Raw genomic sequence first — 21,410 nt, forward strand, 5'->3', positions numbered from 1 at the left:
TGCAATCCGATGGAACGGGGGGGGGGGGGGGGGGGGCTCATGGACACCTCGGTAGACACATTGGCCCATGTAGAAGACACGTACCTCGGCGCAATGACAATTTTATTAATAATATAATAATATTCTTGTACAGATACGAATTGTAGTTCTATAGGGGAAAGGGTCAAATCTGTATCCAAGATAAAATACGCTATCCTAAATAACATTAAAATAACAGAAATGATTGATTGCTATCGAAGGGTGGGGAAGGGGGGGGGGGTTCGTGGACATCTCGGTAGACAGACATCTCGGCCAAACGACACCTCGGCCCACAAAAGACAGCTCGGCCCCGACAGATCGGCCCATGTAAAAGACGCCTCGGCCCAATGACAATTTTCGGTTGTAACATAATTATATCTCTTTGTACAACAAAACCGTACAATAAACATGGACAGATAATTTCCAACAAAACACTGCAACACTGCATGTGAAGGGAATACATGTGGGGCGGGAAAGTAAATGCAATTGCAAAAATACTTATCTATTGATTTACTACTAATTATTTGCTTAGGTAATAATGCAACTTAATTGATTTTTATATCGTATGAAAAAATCTGTAATTTATGTACTACTTAAAAAAAACATTAAGTACTGACTTGCTGACCATAATTGCGTAACGGTTTTTGCCTTTAATCTGTTTTTGACATATGACTAAACATATCTGCTCAAAGTACGATAGGAATTATACAATCTAATTAAAATTAGATGTTAGATCCGCTCGCTTACTCGCTACACATCTAATTTTAGTTAGATCGGGAATTATAGATTTTTTAATAATTGAAAGTTTCTTAAAATCTTAAATTAATATTAAAAAAATATTATAGTCATTAACTAAGTTGTCAAAAAATGCCTTTAAAAATTACAGTTCTTTCATGGGATGGTATGGTCAATCCATTTTTAATGAAGTTTCTCTACATATTTACCCCCTCCCCCCAAAAATAATAAACATTCTTAACTAAAAATTTGTCCCACTAATTTCCCCCACGCATACTGCAAATAAGAATTCAGAAGATCACACATCACCTTTCAACGCCGCTCAAATAAACACAGATCGCCCTAATAAAATTTGATTTCAAATTTTGCTTTTCACTTTTATCTTCTTGGTTTTTTTTTCTCTGGGGGAAGCAGAGGGTGTGCAAAATCAACAGGGTGACGGTGCGACACCCATGTACATATGTACTGTCAATGTATATATGATTATGTTAATTATTAAACATAAATCACAATACATAACTGTACCTTAAACTGTCTGTCCAAGTAGTGTTATGAAAAAAAATCCAATAAATTTTTGGCAATGTATTTTAATGAAACAGTTTAACAAATCAGTTTTGGAGGTCATATACGTGTATGTTCATGTGGAAAATTTGTAGTGAAACAAATAGTTTACATGTAAGTATTCTTTGAAAATTGTTTGGCACATACATCAAATATCAAAGATACATTTTGGGACTCTTTTGACAAACAAACAGGTACAGTAAATGTACATAAACATAAAGAAACCCACTTAACTGCATAAAATATACATTTTAAAACAAGTCTTAAAAGTTCAAATTTGAACACACTTTTGAAGTTATAAAGTTGCATTACAAAGCAAGATGATATGCTATAATTTTCCCCCTCACAACTAAATAAGACTTCAGATAAGTTAACATGAAGTCTTGAATGAAACATAGAATCTTCCTCCACCAGATACAAGTAAGAGGTCACCAAAGCAGTATTGCACCCATTGTAATGATCATTCCTGTGGTCAAGCGGTCAAGTTGTCTTATCACTTAGTTTAGCCTTTGATTACCGCAATGGGACGTAGCTTTATGGCCTTTCGGCTAATGCCTGCCATGTGACCTGCAAATGAATATGAAATAAAATTATATTAAATACAAAATCTTAGAGTCAGGAACAACATATTTTAGATATCATGATATCAATTGACATCTACAAATATTTAGTTCAATGTGACTACTGCCTATACTTACAAGTATCTACAACATCTGTGACATTTTTGTAAGATTCGGGTGCCTGTAAGAAAGCAAAAATGGAAAATGAAAGATATGAAGAGAATAGGAATTAATTGATGTATGTGGCATTTAATATACAAAACACCCAATGTTACTTTTAATAACACCTCCAATCTAAAACCTTCTCAAGCCTTTTTGACATTTAGAAAATCACTTTTAAATGTTCAATCATGTAGTAATCATATGATAACATATTTTCATAAACATAATGATAAATACATGTATTGTGTAATTTTATATCTCTTGAGACAAGTTAATCATCTTTAAATGCAACGGTATGTGTAAAACTCAATCATAATACAAAAGTGCAATCATGTAATATTTAACTCTGCTTTAGTCCAAAACTTCAAATTGATAACAATCAGTATTATACATATGAGCTGGATTTTTTAAAACTCTGACATAATTGTCCAAAAATTTTTATGAAGTATCTTCAGTTAGCTAGCTAAGAATTTCGACATGAATGGGGAGAGGAGTGAAACCCAAAAAAATTTTGATCGCAAAGCTTGGACTGTGATCGTACCTCCTCCATGACCAGCTTGGGTGAAGCCACTCTGATGCTGATTCCTTTCTCCTCCAAAGCAGACAGGACCTCTGTGTAGTCATGATTACGCCGGGACTTGGCTCGGGATAAAGCTCGACCCTTTAGAAAATATTTCCACAAAATCTGAAGTTGAGGATATACATATAGTTCTGAAATTGAAGTAATCCACCAATTTTGACCATAATCAGTAAAAAAAAAATCGCAGTCAAAAGGACTGCACTTAATAATGTTAAAGTCATTTTTTAAATAACAAAAATGTAGCTGTTCACTTACGTGGCACGTGGTTCCGTACGTCTCATCCATTCCCTGCTGTGTACCAGTCAGCACGTAGCTACACGTTCCCATGGTTCCCCCAATCAAAACAGGCTGTCCAGTCAGCTGATCATTTGAAAATTAGATGGTAATAATTCTACTGCATTATACCTTAATTGCTGAACTAGCTTAAATTACATTAATTTGAAAAATATAGGTATCATTTAAACACAGAAAAGGTAATAGGAGTAAATAGTAATGGATTTTGGGTGGTAGCAAAAGAATATTAAATTTTATAATATTAGGAATGTCTATTATAATTGTGTTTTTTTTAACTCTTATTTGAATAAATCAGTTAGATGCTAATTTAAATATGAAATATTTCATAAAGAAACACAAGATAGCACTGATGACTTATTCCTCATGGTTATATATAAAAATATATAACCATGGATCACTTCCTCACCTGATAATCTACAGGAATAAGGGGATGGTGGGGAGGGAAGGCCCGGGTGGAGCCCTTCCTGTGAACCAGTAAAGTCTTCTGTTTCCCATCCACAAAATGCTCCTCCACTTTGGCAATGTTGTGTGACACGTCATAAATCATAAACATGTCAAGGTCGTCCGTGGTACTGTCAAACATCTTCGCAAAGGCCTTTAAGAAAAAAATGGAAACACTTTCAGTTTAAATGACCACTCCAAAAATAAATCTGAACCATTTCCTGCTTTGAAAAAGCATTTGCCATGGTTTGATTAATAGTTGTGGCATCAATTTTCATAGGCGTTTGAAACACACACTTAAAAAAATTTCATAGAAATTTGAGCTCTTCTAATAACATGTTTGCTTGATTCCTCACTTGGATTAACATTTGGTTTCATCGATTGTTCCACTAAACAATATAATCTGCAAAAATTGGTGCTCAGCAAATAATGAAGAAATCACAGCACCTGTCTACAGAGGAAGGTCATGCTGGAGCGATTGACCCATGCATAGTTAGCGGCGGCCGCCATTCCTTTGAGGTAGTCCTGACCCTCCGGGAAGTAAATCTTGGCACAGACGAGTTGTTTGTCATTAACGTTAATGTTGTCACGCTTCATTGCTTTCTCCATAGCAACCAGAGCGTCTATAAAATGGTAAATATATTCGTTATTAAATGATTGCTTTTAAAAATAGCAAGTAATCTCCATGATACATGCAGTGATATTCTAATGAATCTTACATATTTGTTTGTCACCTAAAATAAATTTCATTTGGTTTATAGTAGCTTTATCATGCAGTTCTTGTGCAAATTTCTCTCAATCGAAAACTAAACCAACCCAGTGTGTAGACTTAGTATATCATGATCGTTGTTTTAAAAATTTATTCTGTACTGAAACAGTTATCTAATAACACATTGGCATCAGAGATATGGATAATAAATACATATACAGTGTATGGCCACATAAAATTAATTTTAAGATTCTCATTCCTGCCTGCCTTTCTGAAAATGGCCCGCCTTAATGCTTTTTATATTATTTTTTGGAAAAAAAATTGTGTGGAAAAGATTTTCATGAAAAAATTGGGATCGGTACATGTACCATACAAAAAATTAAAAACATTTTAATGGCTGTTTAAACATTTGGATTACCGTTTGATTCCAGTCATGTTTGTTATCATAAGGATACAAATTTCTTCATGTATTTACAGTCGAAATAAAATGGAATTAAAAGATTGCAAGTGGGTACTAATATCAGCATTAACAATTCAAAAGAATAGAGCAGTTGTTATTTCTATAACATGAATGGTAAAAAAAGTAATAAATAAAATCCACCCACCTGTCCCTATTTTTTTTGCTAATCAGGATGAGAATCTTAATATTAATTCTATGTGGCCTATAGGTAACTAAAGCCTGGCCAACACTGTATTTCTATCTAACTGTGAGGTGTGATATTTACCTGTTGCTACCTGGTGCCCCAGCCCCCTACTTCCACAGTGGATCACTACACACACCTGTCCCTTACACTCGATGCCCATCTTCTTGGCGGCAAACTTATTGTAGATCTCGTCCACCACTTGTATCTCGGCGTAATGGTTGCTGGCTCCCAGAGTTCCCAACTGAAATCAAGACCTCCGACAAATGAAAATTGTATAAATCACAGGGCCTTTTTTTCTCAGAGACTCTGAGATTTCATATTTTCTCAAAAGTAATTCTATGGAGAAAATGATTCCATTTTTTCAATAAGTGATCTTGATGTGATGAATTCTAAAATGTAAGGAATGTTGTTATCATCACTTAATAACTTCACTGACAAATACAAAACAAGGTTGACCATTTCAAATCAAGTGAAGGTTTTATTTTTCCAACTGACCTGGGGTAGCCCCCTTTTCTTGGCCCGGCTGCTGACTTTCCCGGGGTCGGCCTGTAACATCCTCCCGTACTCCTCACAATGTTCCTTGTCCGCCGCCCATGCGTACCCTGACACAGAAAACACTAGACTGCATATAGAATTTATGTATCCATATATACCCTGACATAGACTAAGCCATTTTATCAACAACCACAGTACAGTATGAATCTTAAATGAAATTGTACAATTAATATACAGGCAAGGACAAGTAACCGACAATGGCATTCTCAAGTAAAATAAACATAAATAGAGTCAGTCCCCATGGATTTATGTTAGAGAGGTATGGATCACTTCCGTATTATGACATATTTTTTCTTTAAAATATACAATAAACCATCACGAATCATTAAATCCTACATGCATATATATATATATATATATATATATATATATATATATATATATATATATATATATATATATATATCATACTGACCTACATACATATATATCATACTGACCTACATACATGTATATCGTACTGACCTACAAACATGTATATCGTACTGAACTACATACATATATATCATACTGATCTACATACATGTACATGTATATCATATTGACCTACATACATGTATATCATACTGACCTACCTACATGTATATCAAACTGAACTACAAACATGTATATCATACTGACCTTTATACATGTATATCATACTGACCTACATACATGTATATCATACTGACTTACATACATGTATATCATACTGACCTACATACATTTATATCATACTGACCTACATACATGTATATCATACTGACCTACAAACATGTATATCATACTGAACTACATACATATATATCATACTGATCTACATACATGTACATGTATATCATATTGACCTTCATACATGTATATCATACTGACCTACATTCATGTATATCATACCGACATACATACATGTATATCATACTGACCTACATACATGTATATCATACTGACTTACATACATGTATATCATACTGACCTACATACATGTATATCATACTGACCTACATACATGTATATTATACTGACTTACATACATGTATATCATACTGACCTACACACATATATCATACTGACTTTCTTTAAGTGACCAGTCCATGCCCATTTCTAATGCCTCTTCCAAATTCCTGTAAAAAATATTTTAAGATATCGTCCAATCGACCTGCAAGTCAACGAGAAAAAAAATCTAGTCATAAGTTTCATCAGATTGGTAAAACAAAATGCAGAAACCATAACCTTTTTAAAGCTTCATTGCTCTTTGTAATACTGAACAGAATTGGACTTTGTTTTTCACAACGATTGACAAAAGTATTACCATGAATCGTTGACACGGCCAGGTGTTAGAACTGGTATTTCAGCTATAAAAATGCTTTTTAAAATATATTTAAATGTAGGGAAATATAAAGATCTGACACCCATTCATTCCGTCTAAGCAAAAGTCTGCTTTAGAGCTGACACCACCTTTCCACTGTATTTCCATTTTTAAGCTGTTCAGTTTTATGATTTATGATGCTTCAAAAACTTTAAACAGGTCCAGAAGCCGATGCCGATAAAAAGATTTCCACATTAAACGTGCCTTTAAACACGCAAAATTCAGCATTGTAACACATCAGATATCCTTGTAAAACACAATGTAAAACACTGGGTGAAGGTGTTAAAAAAAGATTTCATTTCATTGCTTGAACGTTAATCATCTGCAATTTAACGTGCAATATGTTAAAAAAACAAAACAAATAAAATAATTTAATTAGTGTATTTCTGAATGTACATTTTTTAAATTTAAATACATATGTGCATGATATTTGATTTACTTAAAATGCATTTTAATATATATTACATAAACCAGTTCTCAATAAAGGTCCAATCTTAGGGATAAACCTTTATATAAACCTATTAATATTGAAAAGTTAATTGAAACAACCAAACCTCGATGACTTTAAACACACCATTTTTTAATGAATGAACAATACAACTTTTAATACTAAAAATAGATGGTATAATTCTGAATTCATGAAAAAATTATGTTTAAGTTACATCACTGTCAAACCTTTGTGCCTACTTTGAATATACGATTTTCTTTACATTGCCTTTGTTGCACTCACACACAAACAAATAGTCACTGTTGTCCACACATAGACCAAACGGACTTTCTAGATCACAGTTATCAATGTAACGGAGAAACTGTCCATTCTGATCCAGAATGTGGATGCAGTGGTTGTCACAGTCTGCTGTCAGGATGCGACTCTGACTGTCTGTTGTTATACCAAAGGGTTTAAATGGTTCGTTCTTGGTAACTAAGGGATGACCGGTATATCTCCATCTGAGTTTCCCGGCCTGATTAACCACCACTACTGCACCAGCCCCATAGTCAGCGACACAGATGTCATGGTTTCTGTTCTCTGTGATATATTTAATATCATTATTCCTCGAGTATAAAGGCTTACATTCATCATCAAATTGAATTGTTTGTTTCTCTGTATACCCCGAGTAGTGGACAACTTTGGATTGAGTTTTATCATCACTGTACATGGTAACCAGGAGATCATCTGTAGAGATGACACACAGCTTATTAGGCTTCCATCCCTGTAATCTGATCAACTCTTTTGTCTGTCCCATCTTTAGTAAATTCACTGTATTTGATTTATCATCAGTGTATATAAGATTCCCATCACTGTTTACGGCTAGATCTCTAGGCCAATTCCCTGATCTTGTGGTGTTTGTTTGATGCAACGAACCATTAATGTTGAAACATTTCATTTCTTTGGTCATTCCACTTGCCCAGATTCTGTCTTTATTTAAACATGTCACATTGATTAGGGGTACAAATCCAATCTTTATTGCGGCGACAAGCTCTGGTTTACCCAGTAGTTCTTTGACTGGAGTGTTGAGTTGGTTAATTGACGATATGCCCTCTTCGGTAACTGAAGATAATGGGGTAATCTGTCCAAACAAACTTTTTAGCTGCTCACAGTCTATTAATTTTGGAATAAATGTAGGGAGCATTACCTTAATTTTAGGTGGCAGCTTGTTAAATTCTCTCATCTTATAGCTGTATTCAATGGTCGGATTTACTTCTCTAGATACCTTCATTTCACGCATAGCCAGTAAGGTTTTATTTATCAGAGACTGTATCTGTTTTATTTCCTCCAAATGTTTCTGTAGAATATCTCTGTGTTTCTCTTTTATCTCGCCGATTTCCGTTTTCATTTTGTTGATGACGATGTCCATTTCTCTGTGCCATTCCTCTCCTTGTTTGGAAATTACTGTTATTAGTTTCTTATATTCTTCATCCAGGTTGGCAATCTGATTGTCCAATTCGAGTGCAGTTTCTTCATATTTAGGTGGCAGGGGATAGTTTCGAAGGAAAGACCCGGTCAAAATTTTGAAATAAAGGGAGAACCTGAGGTTTGGCTGGTTATTTGAGGTGTATAAATTGCTAGAATATTTATTGCATTCATTTTGTGGATAGAGGAGCTCATGTCAATTTCATTGATATATGACACTTTAATACTGGTAGCACTTTTCATCAGATATGGAATGAAAATGCGAAACTGTGGCCAAAATTTTCACTTTCGGTTTTGTGCTTGAAAAGTAGGGTGGGTTCAGAACACGAAATGTCACTCGAAAAGAAGGTGATTGACCCCCCATTAATTGGTGATTATTTGCATGGGTATACATTAAGGTACCAATCCTATGGTAGTTTATGGCAGTTGCTCGGGACTGGAGCGTGGTGCTGGACCCGTGAAAATGTGAAAAAAGGGCAATTTTTCAGAAAATTTTGAGACCGTCCCTGGCCATTCTATATAATGCTATATGTAAGTTGTACTTGTTTTATTCTGAAATGCTTAAAAATTCTCAAGAGTCGGGACCATGTGTCCCCTGCGTGCAAACCAATTTTAGCAAATTTAAAAATCCACTGAAAAATTAGATCACATATATGAGCACTATCTGCCTCACATTTCCTCGACCAAAAAAACTATCCCCTGCCACCTTCAAGAAAATGTCAAATTTTTAATAGGATTTAAGTTTAACAACATGGGAACAGAAAAGATGTTCAATGTGTGTAAAATGGGAAACTGGCTGAATTTTTATGATTGCTCAACCCTGTAATGAGATTTAGGGGCCAAAATGTAGCAGGTGGTGGTCCTTAGAAAAAGTGCAATTTTCTAGTATTTTGGGTTTGTCCTTATATTAAAACCCTTTATAGGCATATTATTCCCATTGAAATAAGATGTTGGGTTGAATTTGGATTAACTGAATAATATTGTACCATTTTCATGAAATTTTCTGGAAATTAATTGACAGCCATGCAGTTTTATGAAGCTTTAAACCCTTAGATTTGATAAAAAAAATTGTAAAATGTTGTTCTTTCTCAAACTAAAACAGACAAAAAGTTGATTTTAGGGCTAAATATATATTTTAAATGTGCTACATGTAATTTACATGTAGATACATGTAATTCTGAATAGTTAATATCTGCATTTTAAGTCATTATAAACAATTTTAAAATGTCTGATTGTCAAAAAAGCACCCCCCCCCCCCCTTCAATTTTCTTCACCGACAACCAAAAATAGCCTTTATTTCACATTTCTTTTGATAAAATCTCATGCATACATAAAATTTCTCCCATTTAAAACAAAACACATATGTTTGGTTTCTTCTTTATTGAAAATATAACAAGAAAAATTGAATTTGTGTGCATTTTTTAACCATTTGTCATTTGCATGTATTCCCACCTCATTATGGGGGTGTGGTCATGATGTTCAAATTTGGTATTTCTTTGTATGTAAAACATGTATTTCAATCTTTATAACAAATAAATCTAGATCTTTTGGTATTGGTTAAAGAATAAACAGAGAAATTAGGTTTCATCATCATCCGTTCAGCATATTTGGGAAATAAGTCCTCGGGTAAGATGCCTGATTGCCATTTTCTAGGTACCTTTCCCTTTTGAAAATATGAAAGTGAAGGTTTTGTGTTCCAAATAGGTTGCTTTTGTGTTCCAATAGAGTTTTTAAACCTGTTAGTACCATTTAGAAACAAAAAAGTTGATTGCAAGGAGTAATAATGTGTTTTTTCTTATTCCCATTTGCAGGGGGATAGGTGATACATATGAGTTGAATTCTCCTATATGTTGTTACTAAATGTGAATATTTCAATGTTTTTACATCAGATAGGGATAAAGGTTTCTTGTTATAACTGATTTTTAAAGAAAAAATGTCTTTTGGATTGAAAAAAGTCATGATATATCTGAAAAACCTTACAGAAACAGGTTAAGGTGATTCAGCCGGGAAAGGGGGTAATACTTAAACAGCCATAACTTTTTTATTTTTCAATGAAATCAGACCAAATTTGAAAGGTTTTACTCAGAATTGCATGAACTTTCTGATTTTAAAGTGTTTTGATTAAAGAGAAACAAACTCTAAAAGTTAAAGGTGGCAGGGGATAGTTTCGAAGGAAAGACCCGGTCAAAATTTTGAAATAAAGGGAGAACCTGAGGTTTGGCTGGTTATTTGAGGTGTATAAATTGCTAGAATATTTATTGCATTCATTTTGTGGATAGAGGAGCTCATGTCAATTTCATTGATATATGACACTTTAATACTGGTAGCACTTTTCATCAGATATGGAATGAAAATGCGAAACTGTGGCCAAAATTTTCACTTTCGGTTTTGTGCTTGAAAAGTAGGGTGGGTTCAGAACACGAAATGTCACTCGAAAAGAAGGTGATTGACCCCCCATTAATTGGTGATTATTTGCATGGGTATACATTAAGGTACCAATCCTATGGTAGTTTATGGCAGTTGCTCGGGACTGGAGCGTGGTGCTGGACCCGTGAAAATGTGAAAAAAGGGCAATTTTTCAGAAAATTTTGAGACCGTCCCTGGCCATTCTATATAATGCTATATGTAAGTTGTACTTGTTTTATTCTGAAATGCTTAAAAATTCTCAAGAGTCGGGACCATGTGTCCCCTGCGTGCAAACCAATTTTAGCAAATTTAAAAATCCACTGAAAAATTAGATCACATATATGAGCACTATCTGCCTCACATTTCCTCGACCAAAAAAACTATCCCCTGCCACCTTCAAGAAAATGTCAAATTTTTAATAGGATTTAAGTTTAACAACATGGGAACAGAAAAGATGTTCAATGTGTGTAAAATGGGAAACTGGCTGAATTTTTATGATTGCTCAACCCTGTAATGAGATTTAGGGGCCAAAATGTAGCAGGTGGTGGTCCTTAGAAAAAGTGCAATTTTCTAGTATTTTGGGTTTGTCCTTATATTAAAACCCTTTATAGGCATATTATTCCCATTGAAATAAGATGTTGGGTTGAATTTGGATTAACTGAATAATATTGTACCATTTTCATGAAATTTTCTGGAAATTAATTGACAGCCATGCAGTTTTATGAAGCTTTAAACCCTTAGATTTGATAAAAAAAATTGTAAAATGTTGTTCTTTCTCAAACTAAAACAGACAAAAAGTTGATTTTAGGGCTAAATATATATTTTAAATGTGCTACATGTAATTTACATGTAGATACATGTAATTCTGAATAGTTAATATCTGCATTTTAAGTCATTATAAACAATTTTAAAATGTCTGATTGTCAAAAAAGCACCCCCCCCCCCCCTTCAATTTTCTTCACCGACAACCAAAAATAGCCTTTATTTCACATTTCTTTTGATAAAATCTCATGCATACATAAAATTTCTCCCATTTAAAACAAAACACATATGTTTGGTTTCTTCTTTATTGAAAATATAACAAGAAAAATTGAATTTGTGTGCATTTTTTAACCATTTGTCATTTGCATGTATTCCCACCTCATTATGGGGGTGTGGTCATGATGTTCAAATTTGGTATTTCTTTGTATGTAAAACATGTATTTCAATCTTTATAACAAATAAATCTAGATCTTTTGGTATTGGTTAAAGAATAAACAGAGAAATTAGGTTTCATCATCATCCGTTCAGCATATTTGGGAAATAAGTCCTCGGGTAAGATGCCTGATTGCCATTTTCTAGGTACCTTTCCCTTTTGAAAATATGAAAGTGAAGGTTTTGTGTTCCAAATAGGTTGCTTTTGTGTTCCAATAGAGTTTTTAAACCTGTTAGTACCATTTAGAAACAAAAAAGTTGATTGCAAGGAGTAATAATGTGTTTTTTCTTATTCCCATTTGCAGGGGGATAGGTGATACATATGAGTTGAATTCTCCTATATGTTGTTACTAAATGTGAATATTTCAATGTTTTTACATCAGATAGGGATAAAGGTTTCTTGTTATAACTGATTTTTAAAGAAAAAATGTCTTTTGGATTGAAAAAAGTCATGATATATCTGAAAAACCTTACAGAAACAGGTTAAGGTGATTCAGCCGGGAAAGGGGGTAATACTTAAACAGCCATAACTTTTTTATTTTTCAATGAAATCAGACCAAATTTGAAAGGTTTTACTCAGAATTGCATGAACTTTCTGATTTTAAAGTGTTTTGATTAAAGAGAAACAAACTCTAAAAGTTAAAGGTGGCAGGGGATAGTTTCGAAGGAAAGACCCGGTCAAAATTTTGAAATAAAGGGAGAACCTGAGGTTTGGCTGGTTATTTGAGGTGTATAAATTGCTAGAATATTTATTGCATTCATTTTGTGGATAGAGGAGCTCATGTCAATTTCATTGATATATGACACTTTAATACTGGTAGCACTTTTCATCAGATATGGAATGAAAATGCGAAACTGTGGCCAAAATTTTCACTTTCGGTTTTGTGCTTGAAAAGTAGGGTGGGTTCAGAACACGAAATGTCACTCGAAAAGAAGGTGATTGACCCCCCATTAATTGGTGATTATTTGCATGGGTATACATTAAGGTACCAATCCTATGGTAGTTTATGGCAGTTGCTCGGGACTGGAGCGTGGTGCTGGACCCGTGAAAATGTGAAAAAAGGGCAATTTTTCAGAAAATTTTGAGACCGTCCCTGGCCATTCTATATAATGCTATATGTAAGTTGTACTTGTTTTATTCTGAAATGCTTAAAAATTCTCAAGAGTCGGGACCATGTGTCCCCTGCGTGCAAACCAATTTTAGCAAATTTAAAAATCCACTGAAAAATTAGATCACATATATGAGCACTATCTGCCTCACATTTCCTCGACCAAAAAAACTATCCCCTGCCACCTTCAAGAAAATGTCAAATTTTTAATAGGATTTAAGTTTAACAACATGGGAACAGAAAAGATGTTCAATGTGTGTAAAATGGGAAACTGGCTGAATTTTTATGATTGCTCAACCCTGTAATGAGATTTAGGGGCCAAAATGTAGCAGGTGGTGGTCCTTAGAAAAAGTGCAATTTTCTAGTATTTTGGGTTTGTCCTTATATTAAAACCCTTTATAGGCATATTATTCCCATTGAAATAAGATGTTGGGTTGAATTTGGATTAACTGAATAATATTGTACCATTTTCATGAAATTTTCTGGAAATTAATTGACAGCCATGCAGTTTTATGAAGCTTTAAACCCTTAGATTTGATAAAAAAAATTGTAAAATGTTGTTCTTTCTCAAACTAAAACAGACAAAAAGTTGATTTTAGGGCTAAATATATATTTTAAATGTGCTACATGTAATTTACATGTAGATACATGTAATTCTGAATAGTTAATATCTGCATTTTAAGTCATTATAAACAATTTTAAAATGTCTGATTGTCAAAAAAGCACCCCCCCCCCCCCTTCAATTTTCTTCACCGACAACCAAAAATAGCCTTTATTTCACATTTCTTTTGATAAAATCTCATGCATACATAAAATTTCTCCCATTTAAAACAAAACACATATGTTTGGTTTCTTCTTTATTGAAAATATAACAAGAAAAATTGAATTTGTGTGCATTTTTTAACCATTTGTCATTTGCATGTATTCCCACCTCATTATGGGGGTGTGGTCATGATGTTCAAATTTGGTATTTCTTTGTATGTAAAACATGTATTTCAATCTTTATAACAAATAAATCTAGATCTTTTGGTATTGGTTAAAGAATAAACAGAGAAATTAGGTTTCATCATCATCCGTTCAGCATATTTGGGAAATAAGTCCTCGGGTAAGATGCCTGATTGCCATTTTCTAGGTACCTTTCCCTTTTGAAAATATGAAAGTGAAGGTTTTGTGTTCCAAATAGGTTGCTTTTGTGTTCCAATAGAGTTTTTAAACCTGTTAGTACCATTTAGAAACAAAAAAGTTGATTGCAAGGAGTAATAATGTGTTTTTTCTTATTCCCATTTGCAGGGGGATAGGTGATACATATGAGTTGAATTCTCCTATATGTTGTTACTAAATGTGAATATTTCAATGTTTTTACATCAGATAGGGATAAAGGTTTCTTGTTATAACTGATTTTTAAAGAAAAAATGTCTTTTGGATTGAAAAAAGTCATGATATATCTGAAAAACCTTACAGAAACAGGTTAAGGTGATTCAGCCGGGAAAGGGGGTAATACTTAAACAGCCATAACTTTTTTATTTTTCAATGAAATCAGACCAAATTTGAAAGGTTTTACTCAGAATTGCATGAACTTTCTGATTTTAAAGTGTTTTGATTAAAGAGAAACAAACTCTAAAAGTTAAAGGTGGCAGGGGATAGTTTCGAAGGAAAGACCCGGTCAAAATTTTGAAATAAAGGGAGAACCTGAGGTTTGGCTGGTTATTTGAGGTGTATAAATTGCTAGAATATTTATTGCATTCATTTTGTGGATAGAGGAGCTCATGTCAATTTCATTGATATATGACACTTTAATACTGGTAGCACTTTTCATCAGATATGGAATGAAAATGCGAAACTGTGGCCAAAATTTTCACTTTCGGTTTTGTGCTTGAAAAGTAGGGTGGGTTCAGAACACGAAATGTCACTCGAAAAGAAGGTGATTGACCCCCCATTAATTGGTGATTATTTGCATGGGTATACATTAAGGTACCAATCCTATGGTAGTTTATGGCAGTTGCTCGGGACTGGAGCGTGGTGCTGGACCCGTGAAAATGTGAAAAAAGGGCAATTTTTCAGAAAATTTTGAGACCGTCCCTGGCCATTCTATATAATGCTATATGTAAGTTGTACTTGTTTTATTCTGAAATGCTTAAAAATTCTCAAGAGTCGGGACCATGTGTCCCCTGCGTGCAAACCAATTTTAGCAAATTTAAAAATCCACTGAAAAATTAGATCACATATATGAGCACTATCTGCCTCACATTTCCTCGACCAAAAAAACTATCCCCTGCCACCTTCAAGAAAATGTCAAATTTTTAATAGGATTTAAGTTTAACAACATGGGAACAGAAAAGATGTTCAATGTGTGTAAAATGGGAAACTGGCTGAATTTTTATGATTGCTCAACCCTGTAATGAGATTTAGGGGCCAAAATGTAGCAGGTGGTGGTCCTTAGAAAAAGTGCAATTTTCTAGTATTTTGGGTTTGTCCTTATATTAAAACCCTTTATAGGCATATTATTCCCATTGAAATAAGATGTTGGGTTGAATTTGGATTAACTGAATAATATTGTACCATTTTCATGAAATTTTCTGGAAATTAATTGACAGCCATGCAGTTTTATGAAGCTTTAAACCCTTAGATTTGATAAAAAAAATTGTAAAATGTTGTTCTTTCTCAAACTAAAACAGACAAAAAGTTGATTTTAGGGCTAAATATATATTTTAAATGTGCTACATGTAATTTACATGTAGATACATGTAATTCTGAATAGTTAATATCTGCATTTTAAGTCATTATAAACAATTTTAAAATGTCTGATTGTCAAAAAAGCACCCCCCCCCCCCCTTCAATTTTCTTCACCGACAACCAAAAATAGCCTTTATTTCACATTTCTTTTGATAAAATCTCATGCATACATAAAATTTCTCCCATTTAAAACAAAACACATATGTTTGGTTTCTTCTTTATTGAAAATATAACAAGAAAAATTGAATTTGTGTGCATTTTTTAACCATTTGTCATTTGCATGTATTCCCACCTCATTATGGGGGTGTGGTCATGATGTTCAAATTTGGTATTTCTTTGTATGTAAAACATGTATTTCAATCTTTATAACAAATAAATCTAGATCTTTTGGTATTGGTTAAAGAATAAACAGAGAAATTAGGTTTCATCATCATCCGTTCAGCATATTTGGGAAATAAGTCCTCGGGTAAGATGCCTGATTGCCATTTTCTAGGTACCTTTCCCTTTTGAAAATATGAAAGTGAAGGTTTTGTGTTCCAAATAGGTTGCTTTTGTGTTCCAATAGAGTTTTTAAACCTGTTAGTACCATTTAGAAACAAAAAAGTTGATTGCAAGGAGTAATAATGTGTTTTTTCTTATTCCCATTTGCAGGGGGATAGGTGATACATATGAGTTGAATTCTCCTATATGTTGTTACTAAATGTGAATATTTCAATGTTTTTACATCAGATAGGGATAAAGGTTTCTTGTTATAACTGATTTTTAAAGAAAAAATGTCTTTTGGATTGAAAAAAGTCATGATATATCTGAAAAACCTTACAGAAACAGGTTAAGGTGATTCAGCCGGGAAAGGGGGTAATACTTAAACAGCCATAACTTTTTTATTTTTCAATGAAATCAGACCAAATTTGAAAGGTTTTACTCAGAATTGCATGAACTTTCTGATTTTAAAGTGTTTTGATTAAAGAGAAACAAACTCTAAAAGTTAAAGGTGGCAGGGGATAGTTTCGAAGGAAAGACCCGGTCAAAATTTTGAAATAAAGGGAGAACCTGAGGTTTGGCTGGTTATTTGAGGTGTATAAATTGCTAGAATATTTATTGCATTCATTTTGTGGATAGAGGAGCTCATGTCAATTTCATTGATATATGACACTTTAATACTGGTAGCACTTTTCATCAGATATGGAATGAAAATGCGAAACTGTGGCCAAAATTTTCACTTTCGGTTTTGTGCTTGAAAAGTAGGGTGGGTTCAGAACACGAAATGTCACTCGAAAAGAAGGTGATTGACCCCCCATTAATTGGTGATTATTTGCATGGGTATACATTAAGGTACCAATCCTATGGTAGTTTATGGCAGTTGCTCGGGACTGGAGCGTGGTGCTGGACCCGTGAAAATGTGAAAAAAGGGCAATTTTTCAGAAAATTTTGAGACCGTCCCTGGCCATTCTATATAATGCTATATGTAAGTTGTACTTGTTTTATTCTGAAATGCTTAAAAATTCTCAAGAGTCGGGACCATGTGTCCCCTGCGTGCAAACCAATTTTAGCAAATTTAAAAATCCACTGAAAAATTAGATCACATATATGAGCACTATCTGCCTCACATTTCCTCGACCAAAAAAACTATCCCCTGCCACCTTCAAGAAAATGTCAAATTTTTAATAGGATTTAAGTTTAACAACATGGGAACAGAAAAGATGTTCAATGTGTGTAAAATGGGAAACTGGCTGAATTTTTATGATTGCTCAACCCTGTAATGAGATTTAGGGGCCAAAATGTAGCAGGTGGTGGTCCTTAGAAAAAGTGCAATTTTCTAGTATTTTGGGTTTGTCCTTATATTAAAACCCTTTATAGGCATATTATTCCCATTGAAATAAGATGTTGGGTTGAATTTGGATTAACTGAATAATATTGTACCATTTTCATGAAATTTTCTGGAAATTAATTGACAGCCATGCAGTTTTATGAAGCTTTAAACCCTTAGATTTGATAAAAAAAATTGTAAAATGTTGTTCTTTCTCAAACTAAAACAGACAAAAAGTTGATTTTAGGGCTAAATATATATTTTAAATGTGCTACATGTAATTTACATGTAGATACATGTAATTCTGAATAGTTAATATCTGCATTTTAAGTCATTATAAACAATTTTAAAATGTCTGATTGTCAAAAAAGCACCCCCCCCCCCCCTTCAATTTTCTTCACCGACAACCAAAAATAGCCTTTATTTCACATTTCTTTTGATAAAATCTCATGCATACATAAAATTTCTCCCATTTAAAACAAAACACATATGTTTGGTTTCTTCTTTATTGAAAATATAACAAGAAAAATTGAATTTGTGTGCATTTTTTAACCATTTGTCATTTGCATGTATTCCCACCTCATTATGGGGGTGTGGTCATGATGTTCAAATTTGGTATTTCTTTGTATGTAAAACATGTATTTCAATCTTTATAACAAATAAATCTAGATCTTTTGGTATTGGTTAAAGAATAAACAGAGAAATTAGGTTTCATCATCATCCGTTCAGCATATTTGGGAAATAAGTCCTCGGGTAAGATGCCTGATTGCCATTTTCTAGGTACCTTTCCCTTTTGAAAATATGAAAGTGAAGGTTTTGTGTTCCAAATAGGTTGCTTTTGTGTTCCAATAGAGTTTTTAAACCTGTTAGTACCATTTAGAAACAAAAAAGTTGATTGCAAGGAGTAATAATGTGTTTTTTCTTATTCCCATTTGCAGGGGGATAGGTGATACATATGAGTTGAATTCTCCTATATGTTGTTACTAAATGTGAATATTTCAATGTTTTTACATCAGATAGGGATAAAGGTTTCTTGTTATAACTGATTTTTAAAGAAAAAATGTCTTTTGGATTGAAAAAAGTCATGATATATCTGAAAAACCTTACAGAAACAGGTTAAGGTGATTCAGCCGGGAAAGGGGGTAATACTTAAACAGCCATAACTTTTTTATTTTTCAATGAAATCAGACCAAATTTGAAAGGTTTTACTCAGAATTGCATGAACTTTCTGATTTTAAAGTGTTTTGATTAAAGAGAAACAAACTCTAAAAGTTAAAGGTGGCAGGGGATAGTTTCGAAGGAAAGACCCGGTCAAAATTTTGAAATAAAGGGAGAACCTGAGGTTTGGCTGGTTATTTGAGGTGTATAAATTGCTAGAATATTTATTGCATTCATTTTGTGGATAGAGGAGCTCATGTCAATTTCATTGATATATGACACTTTAATACTGGTAGCACTTTTCATCAGATATGGAATGAAAATGCGAAACTGTGGCCAAAATTTTCACTTTCGGTTTTGTGCTTGAAAAGTAGGGTGGGTTCAGAACACGAAATGTCACTCGAAAAGAAGGTGATTGACCCCCCATTAATTGGTGATTATTTGCATGGGTATACATTAAGGTACCAATCCTATGGTAGTTTATGGCAGTTGCTCGGGACTGGAGCGTGGTGCTGGACCCGTGAAAATGTGAAAAAAGGGCAATTTTTCAGAAAATTTTGAGACCGTCCCTGGCCATTCTATATAATGCTATATGTAAGTTGTACTTGTTTTATTCTGAAATGCTTAAAAATTCTCAAGAGTCGGGACCATGTGTCCCCTGCGTGCAAACCAATTTTAGCAAATTTAAAAATCCACTGAAAAATTAGATCACATATATGAGCACTATCTGCCTCACATTTCCTCGACCAAAAAAACTATCCCCTGCCACCTTAGGCGAAATAAGATTCTGTAACTTCTCTGCATCTTTTTCAATAACTTCTTTCTTTGTCTTGTAAACTTTTAAAACTTCTACAAATACATGGCCTCTGTGTTGTTCAGACGCAGTACAAGAAGAACAAACAAAAATGTTATCACAATTCTTGCACTGGTGTTCACAGTTTTTTGGTGTATGCGTTATGCATTTTGGGTAAATCAAGGTTGATTTTCGATCCTGGAATCGGACTATTTTATGTGTTTCATATTCGTCTGAGATATGTTCTCCTATACAGGGCCTGCACAGGTTGACATGACAAAAGTCACAGTAACTCTGTGCTATGGCGGTCTCACAAAGGTCACATCGATGAACATCCTGAGCAGTAGAGCGAGGGTCCATGTTTGTTCTTAAAAATTAATTTTCAGTATACTTGTCAAAACAAAATAAGTTACGAATACGTATATGTACTATAAATCAAAGCTCTTATATAAAACATTAAAACGAAAGTACATTATTTAATTTATATTTTGGTTTGGATAATCAAACACAGTCTCACGCTTCGTTATTTTTATAAAGAAAATTAAGAATAGAAATACATTCTGAGATCAGAAATATCATAAAAATCATATATTTACCTGACCAGACAATTTTGTTGTCAAAACATGGCTGGGCGTGTCACCTGACAATAGATATATTTACAATAAGAGTTACTTCCCGTGTCCCACCATTATAGTATTCTTGTATTAGATAGGAGTTGCAGTTCTTTAGGGGTAAGGGCAAATAGAATATCATTAAAATAATAGAAATGATCGAGTTCAATGCTATCCATTGGGGGGGGGGGGGGGGGGGGGGGGGGGGGGTCATGAACACCTCGGTTAGACACCTCGGCCATGTAGAAGACAGTCGTCCCTCGGCGCAATGACAATTTTCTTAATAATATAATAATATTCTTGTACATATACGAATTGTAGTTCTTTAGGGGAAAACGTCAAATCTATATCCAAAATAAAATACGCTTGTCCTAAATAACATTAAAATAACAGAAATGATTGAATGCTATCGAAGGGGGGGGGAGGCTCGTGGGACATCTCGGTAGACAGACATCTCGGCCAACGACACCTCGGACCTTTGGCCCACAAAGACAGCTCGGCCCCGACAGAGCAGCCCATGTAAAAGACGCCTCGGCCCAATGACAATTTTCGGTTGTAACATAATTATATCTCTTTGTACAACAAACCTGTACAATAAACATGGACAAATAATTTCCAACAACACACTGCAACACTGCAGGTGAAGGGAATACATGTGGGGCGGGAAGGTAGATGCAATTGCAAAAATACTAGTACTTATTTATTGATTTAATATTAATTATTTGCTTAAATGATTATGCAATTACTGATTTGATTTTTATATCGTATGAAAAAATCTGTAATTTTTGTACTACTTAAAAAGAACATTAATTACTGACTTGCTGACCATAAATGCGAAACAGTTTGTGCATTTATTCTGTTTTTGACATATGACTAAACATACTGCTCAAAGTAAGATAGGAATTTTACAATCTAATTAAAATTAGATGTTAGATCCGCTCGCTTTCTCTCTACTTATCAAATTTTAATTAGCTTGGGAATTATAGATTTTTAAGTAATTGAAATAGTTTCTTAAATCTTAAAATAATCTATGAAAATATTTCAGTTAATATTACAGTTCTCTCTTGGGATGGTATGGTCAAT

At 33.8% G+C, this 21,410-nt stretch overlaps 1 protein-coding gene across 1 annotated transcript; it reads right to left on the reverse strand.

Annotated features, from left to right (window-relative positions):
- Positions 1–1,327: 1,327 nt before the first annotated feature.
- On the reverse strand, positions 1,328–5,463 carry LOC136275035 (RNA-splicing ligase RtcB homolog). The gene is made up of 8 exons (XM_066083290.1): positions 5,200–5,463; positions 4,786–4,945; positions 3,799–3,974; positions 3,317–3,505; positions 2,872–2,976; positions 2,578–2,697; positions 2,013–2,055; positions 1,328–1,881 (listed from the first exon to the last, which is right to left on the reverse strand). Exons 1-8 carry the CDS (start codon positions 5,461–5,463, stop codon positions 1,817–1,819), a joined length of 1,122 nt encoding a protein of 373 aa, XP_065939362.1. The 3' UTR covers positions 1,328–1,816.
- Positions 5,464–21,410: the final 15,947 nt, after the last annotated feature.

The sequence above is a fragment of the Magallana gigas genome, chromosome 4 (assembly GCF_963853765.1).
Source record: "Magallana gigas chromosome 4, xbMagGiga1.1, whole genome shotgun sequence".
Lineage (NCBI taxonomy): Eukaryota > Metazoa > Mollusca > Bivalvia > Ostreida > Ostreidae > Magallana > Magallana gigas.